The sequence below is a fragment of the Zeus faber genome, assembly GCF_960531495.2.
Source record: "Zeus faber genome assembly, chromosome: 9".
Lineage (NCBI taxonomy): Eukaryota > Metazoa > Chordata > Actinopteri > Zeiformes > Zeidae > Zeus > Zeus faber.
This window is the reverse complement of record NC_137197.1, coordinates 21,262,589-21,276,517: the sequence shown is the minus strand read 5'-3', so window position 1 is coordinate 21,276,517 and position 13,929 is coordinate 21,262,589. Positions and strand designations below refer to the sequence as shown.

The window sequence follows — 13,929 nt, the reverse complement described above, 5'->3', positions numbered from 1 at the left end:
GGTGTCAGTATGCTGGCTAGAGTCCCGAGTTTTAGTTTCAGTGTCATGATATGATGTTGTGAACCATACTCTTGGACTTTAATTGGTGATCCTTTAAGGGGCGGAAAAACACAAAGGGTGTTACTGGTTGACCAGGCAGAGGTGAAAGAACGTTGATTTTCGAGAGATAAAAATCTCTGTGGACCCTGGAGAGCGGAGAGGAGCCGGGACCCGCACCGAGTCTGGAGCCATGGAGAGGTCCGGAGCCGGAGTGTTCTGCTGCCCCAGGGTCCCTTTGGCCGCCAGGGAGGAGCTGCGGATCATCCTCAGGATGACCGGACCCCTGGTAAACACATCCCGCCATCGGGGTCCGTGTGAATTAAGATTGTGTTTGCTCAAAAAAATCAGTTTTGACGAATGTGCTTCCCATCTCGGCAGCAGGGAGCAGAAAGTAAGCAGTAAAGTTGTCAGTAAAGTTTAGTAATTGCTATATTCAAATAGCTATATTGCCAAATCATAGTTTCAAAACTTTCATCTAAATCAGGGTTGGGAAACCTCCGGTCTGAGGGCCTATTACGGCCCTACAGTCAACGTCACACGGCCCGCGGCTCATTCCTATTTGATATAACCTATGTTGTTGTTTTTCCGTTTATCAATATGTAATGATAGTTTTTTTCTGAAGTAGTTTTGATTGAACAGTTCATCTCGGTCCATGGCGTGCTATCACATACTGTATATGAGGGGTTCCCAACCTTTTTATTATCACGGACCGGAGGGAATGCACGGAGGGAAATAAGTACATGAAATACATCTACAATAAAACACACTGTTTGTATTTGCTTTTTTTTAAAGCGGGACAGAGTTCAGAGAGGTAAAATAGAGTGACTGAGTGTCCTCCCGCACGGAGGAAAATAAATAAGTCAAATACATCTACAATCAAAGTAGTATTAGGGTCACGCAAAAAAAAAGGACCCCTGTGTTTCGAGAATAAACTCAGAATTCCGCCCCCGATTCCGGGACCGGAGAGAGCGAGGCGCACCAAACCCAGATGGCTCAGTAGATGAATGGATAAAAAATAAATACATCTACAAAAAAAACAACACTGTTTTTATTTGGCCCGGCGTCGGTCCGCGGCCCTATGGTTGGAAAACCCCTGCTGTATTGTCATTCTTGGCCTGGCTTCCCCAACCCTGATCTAATTCGACCTGAGCGCTGACACCTGCATTTGGAGTTACATTGTCGTTGTTGTCGTCGTTGTTGTTGTTTTCCTTTCCTTCATTCAGCTGCTGTCTCGCGTCCTCCACTACCTCCTTCCATTTGTGATCACCATGTTCTGTGGTCGCCTGGGTAACAAGGTGCTGGCTGGCTACGGATTAGCCTCCGCCGTGAGTCGTTTGTCTCTGTCTGTTAGAAGAGATGGGTGCTCGAGTGTGAACCCACCGTCCTGGGGCGGCTTAGATTACGTATTACAGTGACTTGCAGGGTCATCGTCGTTAAGTGACCATGCGTACGTCATATCTTCACTCCTAAAACTGTATTTCCCATTTCAGGCCATAAATATTTCCACTGCGGCGACTGGAATTGGTCTGGCCTTGGCATGCGATACTCTAGTGTCTCAGGTTGGAGTATAATAATAATAATAATAATAATAATAATAATAATAATAATAATAATAACAATAATAATAATAACAATAATCATAATAATAATAATCATAATAATGATCATAATAATCATAATAATAAAAATAATTATGATTTTTGCGATTATTTTTATTATTATTATTATTATTATTATTATTATTATTATTATTATTATTATACTTTTCATGCCTCCAATCTCAGACGTTTGGTGGTCAGAACCTGCTGCGGGTGGGGATTATCCTGCAGCGAGGTATCCTCATCCTGCTGCTGTTCTGCCTGCCCTGCTGGGGGCTGCTCATCAACACCCAGGCCATCCTGCTCGCCCTGGGCCAGGACCCCGAGGTTGCCAGGTAACAGATAGAATATCTTCTCCATGCAAGTGGAAGGAAAGAGCAACACACTAACACCGTTTGATTGTTCATTAGATTGTATATTGTTGTTGTTGTTGTTGTTGTTGTTGTATTGGGTTCAACCCTCTGCCTGCTGGTCTATAGTATTATAGTGTATATCTACAGCATTATAGTGTATATCCAGTGTTGTCGTGTATATCTATAACATTATAGTGTAAAGCTATGGCATTATAGTGTATATCTATAACATTACAGTGCATATCCATAACATTATAGTGCATATCTATAGCATTATATTGTATATCTGTAGCATTATAATGTATATCTATAATATTATAGTGCATATCTGTCCCATTATAGTGTTTGTCTATAGCATGATAGTGAATAGTATATTATTATAGTGTGTATCTATAGCATGCTAGTGTATATATATATAACATTATACTGTATATCTATAACATAATAGTGTATATCTATAGCATTATAGTGTATATCTATAACATTATAGTGTATATCTATAGCATTATAGTGTATATCTGTGGCATTATAGTATATATCTGTGGAATTATAGTGTATATCTATCACATTATAGTGTATATCTAGAGATGTAGTGTATATATACAATCTTATAGTGTGTATATATACAGCATTATAGTGTCTGTGGCCTTGTAGTCTATATCTGTTACATTATAGTGCATATACTGTATGTAGTGTTATAATATATATCTACAGTATTATAGTGTATACCTATAGCATTATAGTGTATTTCTATATCTACAGCATCATAGTGTATATCTATATCTATAGCATTATAGTGCATAACTTCATCTACAACATTATAGTGTATGTCTATTTCCAAAAACATTATGGTGCATATCTATATACTGTATACAACATTATAGTGTATATCTATATCTGCATTAATATTGGGTATAGCTTTATCTACAACATTATAGTGCATATCTACTGTATATTTACAACATTACAGTCTATCTCTACAGCATCAATGTATATCTATAGCATTATTGTCTATATTTATAGCATTGTAGGGTTAAATGATAGAATTTTGGAAGATTGCATGACAACCGTGACCCCCGTGTCGTGATACATGTTTGATCAGATTCCCGACGACGTCCTCTAGGCTCCTGTCTGTGGTTAAGTAGAATTATGGGATGGTTTGTATGCTAATGAGCTGCGGCAGGAGTCCCGATCTTCTCGAGCAAAATTAAACATAATCTGCATTCAAATCAGTCACCAGAAAGACTGCTCAAGGTGGAGCGTGCGCAGTGTCACACATTGTTTTGGTCCATTTATTTTGCTTTGCTATTTACAGTCAAAAGTGCATTACATGTAAGAATGTTTTGTTACTGTATTGCATGTGTGTTTATATTTATATATATATTTTTTTTTTTGAGCAGATACACATTGCTGTCACAATCTTTTACAACCGGCTACAGTGTAACACTGGGAATGCAAAAGGCATAAACCTGTTGATAACCTGCATTATCCTACAGTTTTTACATAACCTTACAGTTATGTAAAAACTGTAAATACTTGTAAAATGACATTATTTCTGCATTTATTTATTTTCATATTTATTTATTCATTCATTCATTCAGTCATTCATCCATTCAGTCATTCATTCATGTATTTATTTATGGAGCAATGTTTACTCAATATACATTTTTAATTTCAGAATTGTGCAGCTGTACGTCATAGCCTATCTCCCTGCAGTACCAGTGAGTCACCATCACATATAAAGTAAATTACTGCTGCATTGATATCAATTCATTAAGCAAAACAATTGAACTTCTCCCCTGTGTCATTTGGTTCCGGTCCCCCTGTCCTTTATCGTTCTTGAACTGAGCAGTGAAAAGGTGAAATGATGGTGATGAATCTTTGCATAAAGAAACGCCATTAAAAACCTGCAGTTGCTGCTCTCTGTTGCTGTTTTCCAGATGATGTTTCTGCATCACCTTCAGGCGTCTTATCTCCAGAACCAGGTGCTGTGTCACTCCCGTTTCGGAACATTCAATTTCGGAGAGAAATCACAATTCAAGTGTTATTTTGGGTTTGTCCTTTTTGTTTGTGGTTGTGATCAGATCTTGAGGTGTATCTGTATTTTTAGGGCATAATCCTGCCTCAGATGTACACGGCAGCGCTGGCAAACGTGGCCAACCTACTCACCCACTACATCCTGCTGCGCTGGATGGACCTGGGCGTGAAGTAGGTGTGCGCCGCGCCGGGAAAACACTTTTTTCACTTTCGATCGGCGGGAAAAAAACGCCTCCGTTCCACACCCGGAGCGCGGTGTGTCCTCGAGTACCATTTGTGGGAGTGTGTGCGTGTGTCGTGGTTGTGTACTTCCAGTGGGTCCGCCGCAGCCAACACCCTGTCGCAGGTCTACATCTGCGGCTTCCTGTTCCTTTACATTTGGTGGAAGAAGCTGCACGTGGACACGTGGGGAGGTGAGTGTCGCCGCCGCTCCTGCCGCTTTCCCCTCTGCCCTCGCCACCACCGACCGCCCCGTCCCCTGTCTCGCACTCCACAGGCTGGTCTCTGGAGGCGCTGGAGGAGTGGGGCTCCTACATGAAGCTGGCCATCCCCAGCATGATGATGGTCTGCTTCGAGTGGTGGATTTATGAGTTCGGGGGGTTCCTCACCGGTAACGCGCAACAACTCGCCTGAGCCGATCGATAGAAACAAGCTTCGAGCTTCTTGCATCCGTCGGATCAGAAAAAGCATGTGATGGAGTGAGGTTATTTTTGGGGCGGGTGGCTTTCGGGGGCCTTGATGCATCTCTTATCGCCTTTTGATCAGGATTGCTGAGTGAAAACGAACTGGCGGCCCAGCACACCGTCATAACGGTGACCTACATAACCTACATGGTAGAGTATATTCCCGGGAAGTACGGCTGCACAATTCACCGAACTTGAAAATGCACTTCCTGCGAAATTTATCAGGCCTGATGAAACAATTTTTTTTTTTTAGTTTCAGTCAGTCCCTGAATTCAGATGAATTGAAGAGCAACTTTCTCGGCAATCTTTCACAGATGTAGTTGGACTTCAGTCTCGGAGCAGGGCTTACGCTTACATAATGGAATATTATGTTTGCCGTGTGATTTTTGAAGTCCAGATGCTCTGAATGACGTGTGTGTGTGTGTGTGTGTGTGTGTGTGTGTGTGTGTGTGTGTGTGTGTGTGTGTGTGTGTGTGTGTGTGTGTGTGTGTGTGTTTTTCTTTTGAAATCATCCATGACCCCAGTTTCCGCTGGCTGTTCAAGTGGCGGCGTGCATGCGTGTGGGGAACGCTCTGGGGGCCGGGGACACGGCGGGGGCCATCCTCACCAGCAAGGTGTCGCTCGCCGTCTCGGGTCCGTGAGAGGGAGAACCACGCTCGCGTGTTCACACTCACACTCGCTCGTATTACACCGTGGCTCCGTGGGGGTACTCCCTTGCGATGGGTTGGTAGCGGCAACCAGGGGTTGGTCGTTGCTGAGTGACGACCGTTGGTCTGTCAATAATGACCGGTGGGCGTGGGCAACCAGTCCTCCGTCTGGTTTCACGTCCCTGATATCTGGCTTGTGGCGCCATCTTGTGATGCTGCATAGAAACTAGAATGGAAGTCTTGGAATGCACATCGCATTAATAGCAGTAAATAGGTTCTTCATATGAAGGGTGACATTTTTTTTAGTTTAGTTTTTTTAGTTTTTTTTTTGGGGGGGGGGGCATTAGTTATAAAAACATTTCAACATCATTTCGACTCAATGTATTATTTTATTAATTTATTTAGTAAGAAGCCGTTTAATAAGCAGAATAATGTGCAGCCAGCTGGATATTATCGCAAAATAACCCCCTTCAGATGACGACTGGCTGCACATTATCCCTTACATATTATAAATATATATATATATCTCTGATATATGTCCTTATTTATTACTTTTCTCCCCCGTTATGCCCTAATTCTGCAGCTGGAATGGCAGTGGCTGTGTGCATAGCTCTGGTTTCTTCCAAGACAGTGATTGGCTTCATCTTTACCTCAGATCAGTAAGTAATGCACCATCGTGCACACGCACACGCACACACACACACACACACACACACACACCGCATTGAGTCTATTTAAAGTATCAAAAGCCCGACTGGATGTGAACGACAAACACCTATTATTTCAGGGCGATCGTAGACCTGGTGTCTCTCACGATGAACGTGTACTGCGTCCTCCATTTCTTTGAGGGTCTTGTGGTGAGTAGGGTGCTCGTGAGCGTGCAGAGACACTGCTTATTTTGCGGCTCAGAATACGCTTGCCGTAAACGGCAGCCAAAAGATTGCTACGTGTCGGATCACATAATGACCGGAGATTTTGTTTTTTCCCGTCTGTCCTAGTGCGTGTGCACGGGCATCCTCCTGGGCTCCGGCAGACAGAAGATAGCAGCTGTGGCCAATCTCGTTGGTTATTATTGTATTGGGCTTCCGCTAATCATTACCTTGATGTTTGTGGCAAAACTGAGGGTTTTAGGTAGACAGCCCATTCCCTTCCCATAATTTCCCTTTTTGTGTCCGAGGCCTTTTTTTGTTGCCTCGATGAAAGACGCCTCTTTCTTTTTCCGTCCTCAGGTTTTTGGCTCGGACTCCTTATTTCCATCTCCATCCAATCCGCTTTTTATATCACTGTCATCTTTAAGTTTGACTGGGAGAAAATGACAGAGGAGGTAAACACTGACACACACACACACACACACGCATGCGCACGCACGCACGCATGCAGGCACGCACACACACACACACACACACACACACACACACACACACACACACACACACACACACACACACACACACACACACGCACAAACAGGGCCTTCTTAGCTTTAGACAGATGTTGACAGCTTTTAGACTCTACATTTGCTCCGTCCGGCTCTGGTTGAAAAGGTAAAGAGCTTAAGAGATCCATTTCATTTGATTTCTCTTTCTTGTTCAAAGGCTGTGAAACGCGCTCAAAAGAACGTGCACGTGGCGCTGACGGCAGCAGAGTCCGACGCCCTTCACACGGAGGATCCTGAGCAGAGAGCGGACAGCACCGTGAGGGAGCCCCGCTTTACCCTGCCCTTGTGGAGACTCTCTTCATTGAATGTCTTTCAAATGAAACAGAATGAGGAATTGCATCAATATCAAAAACTTTTTTTTTTGGTCAGTTTCAATGGGGTCATTTTATCCCTTGGCATAGGGGTTCTCAACGCGGGGTCCCCCCCCCCCCCCCCAGGGCTCCCTCAAAAGGTTCCAAGGGGCGCCTGGTTAAATGATTAGTAGTTCAACTTCACCGCTGTTTCATTTACAAGATGTTAGCACTGTTAGAGAATGTACAATAATGACTGTTTTGATCCTAGTTTGACAGGTGTGGAGGTTTGGACCAAATCATATCCAACAATTAAAACAGCCTCAGATTGGGCTCCCATATCAAATGAGGTCCATGGCCTAATGCGTATTAAATTGAGGCTCCTTGATATGAAACTAGTTGAGAATCACTGCCTGAGCACACCAAACTCTAATGAATACACATGCAGCCTTGCCAAGCACCAGGCCATTCATACCCTTAAACGCAAAGTTTTCTGTTTATTCCCCAGTCAGTGAACGGCTGCGTCCCCGAGGGCGAAGACGGCCCGGACACCTCTGTCGGAGCGCAGAGCGGATGCGCTTCGCGACTGTCGGAGGTCGGCGCCCCGAGACTGCGGCTCTCCGCCGCCCAGCTGGTGCTGAGGAGAGGCCTCACCGCGCTCGCCATGGTTCTGGTTCTGGCGGCGGGCATCGGTGTCCACTCCCTGCTGCCGCTGCCGGAGACCCTGCCCCCCGAGGGCAACCTGACCGCCGGTTGGACCAACGCCACGGACGCTCCTTGTTGCATTCTGCACGCGACGCTGGACCCAGGACAGCCGCTCGGGTGAACAAAAAGAAACCGCAGCGCAGCAAAGTCAATGTGTCTCCTCGTGGGTTAAAAAGCAACCCGTCTCCCTACGTACAGATCGGAAAATGACTGTCCTTCAGGTTAAACATTAAACGTCAGACGCAGCCTTTTGTGTTTTGTCTTGACGAATACAACGATTGGATTTACAGCTATAAAAAAAAAAAAGTTTCTCTTCTTAGTTTGAGGGATTCATTAGTACATTTCAGCTCATAGACTATTATTTTACTTTCGGATCTCGCTCGTTCTCCGTCGATAGACCTGTGCCCCGCTCTGGCCGACCACACTGCTTTCCTCTGTAATCAAAGCCAGAGCCGCCGACTGAGTGCAACTGTAGACTTTGATGTGATGTGCCTCAATTTCGGGTCAGAGTAACTAAGTTAGTGTTTAGTAGGTTCAGCTGCAAGAGTCAAGCGCATCGGGGGAATCAAGGTCCCGGCGCAGCACCGGGTCGCCGCGGGACGGCGGGCCCCCCGTTATTTTTACAGCTGCTCCGCCCTCCATGTCGCCCGGATCCTTGCTCTGTCTCTGTTGATACAACTGAACTGCACACATAAATAACTGCTTCATTTTAAAAAGATGAATGAGGAGATCATTGTCCAGAATTCTATTTACAAAGGAAAACAGTATACCACGGTGAAGAATTCACCATGTATGAAACACGCTTTTTCGACATGTTTGTGAGAAATATATGCTTTATTAAACGCATTAAACGCAGCTTTTGAAACTAACGCTGCAGTACTTAATTTTGACCGCTAGAGGGCAGCAAGTAGACTCCAAAACATACTTAATAAAGTCAAAGCTAAGCCACACCCCCCGCTGTGCTGGCCCTTGTCAAAGTCACTCAGATCCCTACGCTTGCCCATTTTTCCTGCTTCCAACACATCAACTTCAAAGACGGACTGTTCAATTGCTGCCTAATATATCCCACCCCGTAAGAATAATAATAAAAATAATCTTAATTCACACGACACACCACACTTCAACACATGCATGTATGCACACACACGCACATGCTTTGGATGGTGGCCAGTGAAATGGCTCCTCTGCATTTAACCCAGCAGTGGGCAGCATTCGTCGACGCACCCGGGGACCTGGTTCCATACGTCCATCACTGGTCGGACGATGATGTGTGCATGTTTTTGGGTGGGCTCCTTACTGATGTTAGGTGGAGGAAACCCCATGTGAGCATGGGGAGAACATGCAAACTCCACACAGAAAGGCTCCTATTTGGGAGATAACCCAACGGAGCGCGGTGCCAACAGCGCCCCAGGCGAGAATCAAACCCAGGACCTTCTTGCTGCGAGGCAGCAGGGCAATGCACTCTGCACCGTGCCTTGACAGGTGCCATTGGAACGAGATGAGCAATGTTATTCAGTTCACTTGCCAGTGGTTTAATGTCTAGCCTGATTGGTTTAATGTGTCATTTGTACTGTCAATACTTGCGAAAGGTGGTGAGTGAAGCCACTAACAGTAGTTAGCATGACTGAAGGAGAGGACTGCACTCACTCTGCTATTTATATAAAACGTCTCTTTGTTATAGCTGAGCCTTTGGCTTTGTAACTAGCGAGACTAAGCGCAAGACACAGAGAATATCGGGAATAATGGTAAAATTGAACAGTTATTGAAGGGTTAGGGTTAGGGTTAGGCAGGCGAAGAAGGACGGGCAGGCAGGCAGAAAGTTGGGGCAGGTAGGTCAGGCAGGCGGGCGGGCAAGCGTAGTGGGACAGTCAAGCAGGTGGGCAGATGGTAAGGCAGGCAGGGAACAGGAGAGCATGTAACTCGGGCAACAGGGAAACATTTCATTATCAGGAGGAAGGAATCAAACACTGAGAAGAACACCTGAGCGCCGCAGGAGTAATGTGGTAGTTCTAACAACGATCTGGTGATGAGTGGATGGAAAAACCGGATCTGATATACTCCTTGGTGGTGAGTTGATGGACCCCAGGTGAGTTGACAGAGCAAGTGAGCTGAATGATGTCATGAGGAGAGAGCCGGGGAATGCAGCCATGCCCACCACACATAGACAGATGGGGGAGACAGAGAGAGAGAGAGAAGAAAAGAAACAGTCTTTAATCATCACACGACACTCCACAACACATGCTTGCACACACACACACATGCTTGATGGTGGCCGGTGAAATGGCTCCTCTGCTTTTGACCCATCCTGGCTTGTCCTTCCTCCGGGGGCACAGCCAGGAGCAGTGGGCAGCATACGTGGACGCGCCCGGGGACCAGGTGATAAGTGTCCATCGCTGGTCAGACGATGATGTTGTGCATGTTTTTGGTGGTGGTCCTTACTGACGTGAGGTGGAGGAAACCCCATGTGAACACGGGGAGAACATGCAAACTCCACACAGAAAGGCTCCTGTTTTTGGAAGATAACCCGCCGGAGCCAACAGCGCCCCAGGTGGGAATCGAACCCAGGACCTTCTTGCTGTGAGGCAGCAGTGCAATGCACTGTGCCACCGTGCCAGAGAGAGAGAGAGAGAGAGAGAGAGAGAGAGAGAGAGAGAGAGAGGAGAGAGAGAGAGAGAGAGAGAGAGAGAGAGAGAGAGAGAGAGAGAGAGAGAGAGAGAGAGAGAGAGAGAGAGAGAGAGAGAGAGAGAGAGAGAGAGAGAGAGAGAGAGAGAGAGAGAGAGAGAGAGAGAGAGAGAGAGAGCAGGCTAGGTGGAAGGTGAGGCAGAAGTGGAGGGTATGACACTCTTTAAACAGCAGTAGCCTGAAAAACACTCGTTAAACAACAGGTGTTCCATCATTAGTGACAGCCTCCATCAGAGGTTCTTCTTCTGTTTATTAGCTTTTCTTGATTGCTTCGAAACTTGTCCTGTGGCACAAAAAATTATACTGTATGTCATTCCCAAAAGCACACATACATTTCCAAGAACCATAAAAATTATTCACCTGTTTCCACACATGTTTCAATGTTCAAAACTCTTTCTGCAAAATATTCAAGATTCAAGAGGTTTATTTGTCACATATACATACGTTTGTACATATATGCAGTGAAATGTCTTTCCAACACACCCGGAGATTATGCACAATAAGTTCTAAAGCGAACCTAATAGCTAAACTAATTTCTACCTAGCAACTAACTGAAACTAAGTGATTGCTAAAACGTAATGTAGTTAGTGTATGGAATAATATCTTCTTCTTCTTCTTCTTCTTCTTCTTCTTCTTCAGCTGCTCCCGTTAGGGGTCGCCACAGCGGATCATCTGCATCCAATACCTTCTGTAAAAATATATATATAAAATAAGACTCAAAAAAGTAATAGAGCGTGGGGGTACAAAATTGAAATAAAGGGAATAGAGTTATGTATATGGGATAGAGTATTTGTATTTACAGATATGTGCAGTAAAATGGCATGTGAATAAAGTGAGTATAGAGATATACAGTACAGTATACAACAGTACAACACAGCAATACAGTAACACCGAACAGAACAGCAATACAGCACAGTATGCAGTAACCCAGAGGAGTGTGCTACGTACAGTACCGTAAAGGTGGTGGGGCCTATGTGTGTGTCTCAGTGAGGACCCCTGGTGAGTTCAGCATTGATAGTTCTTATGGCGTGCGGGAAGAAACTCCGTCTCACTCACTCTGTCCTCGCTGTGTGGCTGGGAGGCTCTTGCCTGACCGTAGCAGCTGGAACAATCCGTTGTTGGGTGGTGAGGATCCTTCATGAACCTGCATTCCAGTGGTATGTTGGGCTGAACGCACCATCCTCTGCAGGGCCCGCCTGTCCTGAGCAGTACAGTTCAGCTAACACATGCTCTCAATATAATTAACTAAAGTCATCACAATCTAAACTCAAAGGCCACACCTTCCCCCAGGTGCAAACACTAAGCATCATTGCTGACACACACGTCAAAATTGCAGGGTCAAAAAATAGGGCCTATAACTCAAGTTTGAGTTGAAGAGATTACATTTTGACAGTATGTAGAGTATGACCCAATTCTCCAGCATGTCAATTCAGTACTGTATAGTAGTGTGTTACAGTAACTACACTACACACTCTTTCATTCCAGTACAGTAGTACACTCCAGTACTGTATTTGTAGTCAAGTCAAACATGTGGTTTTTTTTATACTTCTGTAGAGAATCTTTGAGTTGGACGCCAAGGCTGACCTGCATGAGTGAATCTTCATCGACGAGGCGGGGTTCAATCAAACATAAAGGCACAAAAGGGGGGCGCAACATCATCGCTCACCGTGCCATCATAAAAGTTCCTGGCCTGAGGGGAAGGATCGTCAGCCTAAAGTATGTGCAGCAATTAGCATCATGGCGTCCTCCACCGCCACCGTCAAAGTGGTTCCATACAACGCGGCACAACTCCTTCAAATTAATAGATCGGCTGCAGAATAACATTCTTCAACAGGAAGGGGAGCCAAGGCAACCAGAGCCAGCCGGATATGTTGTAATTTGGGATAAGGCGAGTTTCCTTCGGGCTGCTCCGTTGGCGCCTTGTTCAGTGACCACCCCAGGTTGGCCGTTCTTTTTTCTTTATTCCCCATTTCTGAACCCAATTAAGGAATTTTTCTGGGATGTGTCTGTGGAGTCTATCCAGGGTTGTCTGAGGCACACAAAGGGATTTTTTTCACCCACGTTGCCTGGCAAGAGCAAACATAACGTGTGACGTTGATGAGATATTATGGCCTGATCCACACGTGAGACGAGATGATGAGAACTGCTGACGCTGATGCTGGGTAACCTGTTTACTTGCCGCATTTGGAAATGAAGCTTTTGGAAATTGGGTATTTTACTGTGCACAGACTCTTCCTTACGTGTTTCATCAGTGTGACATTTCAAAGGTCAGGTTTTGGACCAAAACAGCATTTACAGTAGTATATATTCCCTTATCCACTAAATGTAAGAGGTATTTCACAGTACTGTTTTGAATCTCTCGCCAGGGTGCTCTTGAAAAGGTTACCTGGATGGTCGGTGCTGTGATTTAAACCAAGTTCATGCAGTCTGTGCTTTTTGACAGGTTGTGTGTGTGTTAAATGGAATGAAGGTAAAATGAAGGTAAATGTTTGTACTGGGGTGTATGGGAATGTTTGGGGTCCCAAGTAAGTACCCACTGTATAATATAATTACTAACAGATGTTGCCAGGGGTCTCAAGAGAGAGCCCATTTCCAGGGGCCCCGGTGATAAGGGAGGTGGAATGTGAACTGACCCATAGATCGTAATCAGATGGGCGACGTAGTCTCTGGACAAGCATAAAATCACACTCCCTAGTTCCATTCCGGAGAGAACACATTTGCCGTTCTCTCCCAGACATTCCATGGCATGTCTGGTTTGATGCTGTTCTTACTTGTAATAAGCGTAATATTATGATCAAGTCAGTGTCAGCGGAGAGTCCTTCTTCATTTACACATCATCGACAACAAAGAAACTACAGTACCGTCGGGTGTGAGTTTTTAAAATTGTGCGTGAAGATGTGAGAAAAGGGTGAGTTGTTCGAGGAATTGTGGAGACTGTAAAAACAAGCCCCCGTCTCTCTTCGTCGGTCAGCGATCTGCGGTAACGCCGCGTCTGTTGCGCCCCAAGTGTTGCCGGGGCATCCCGCCTCTCTCTTTGCTGCCGCCCTTGGCGCAGCTGCTGACGGCAGCTTGCTTGGATCCCAATTCCCGTGTTCATTCCATCTTTGTCACCAAGGTTGTGAAGGCCTTATCTTGTCTTCTCTTTAGTGCCATCGGTGACTTGGCGTGACTCCACTCCAGACAATGGAAGCTCTGGGAGTCCGGACTGAGTCAGTTGAAACCCTGTCTGAATGTGAGTGGATAGTGATAATTCCGGACCTAATAAATGCCCCATGTGCTAGGTATAGATCATAAACATCTTTTATTAAGATATTTTGGGGTTGAGCTTGCTGCATTTAGACTCAATGCAAACGTGATCGTTTGGAAATGTTACACTTTTATTGTCTGTTCCAAGTTTAACTGATAAAAATGGCAGAGGAGGTACACCGGCACACCTCATTGTGAGGTCCAGTAGTGA

General features: G+C 45.2%; 1 protein-coding gene across 1 annotated transcript; it reads left to right on the top strand.

Annotated features, from left to right (window-relative positions):
* Positions 1–229: 229 nt before the first annotated feature.
* Positions 230–7,911, top strand: LOC307234832 (multidrug and toxin extrusion protein 1-like; the record flags this gene model as incomplete). The annotated part of the gene is made up of 17 exons (XM_080006695.1): positions 230–325; positions 1,263–1,364; positions 1,530–1,598; positions 1,824–1,972; positions 3,669–3,711; positions 3,931–3,975; positions 4,101–4,198; positions 4,343–4,440; positions 4,524–4,637; positions 4,793–4,860; positions 5,235–5,343; positions 5,941–6,016; positions 6,145–6,214; positions 6,356–6,488; positions 6,587–6,681; positions 6,953–7,051; positions 7,594–7,911. 17 exons carry the CDS (start codon positions 230–232, stop codon positions 7,909–7,911), a joined length of 1,782 nt encoding a protein of 593 aa, XP_079862821.1.
* Between the last annotated feature and the right edge of the window lie 6,018 nt (positions 7,912–13,929).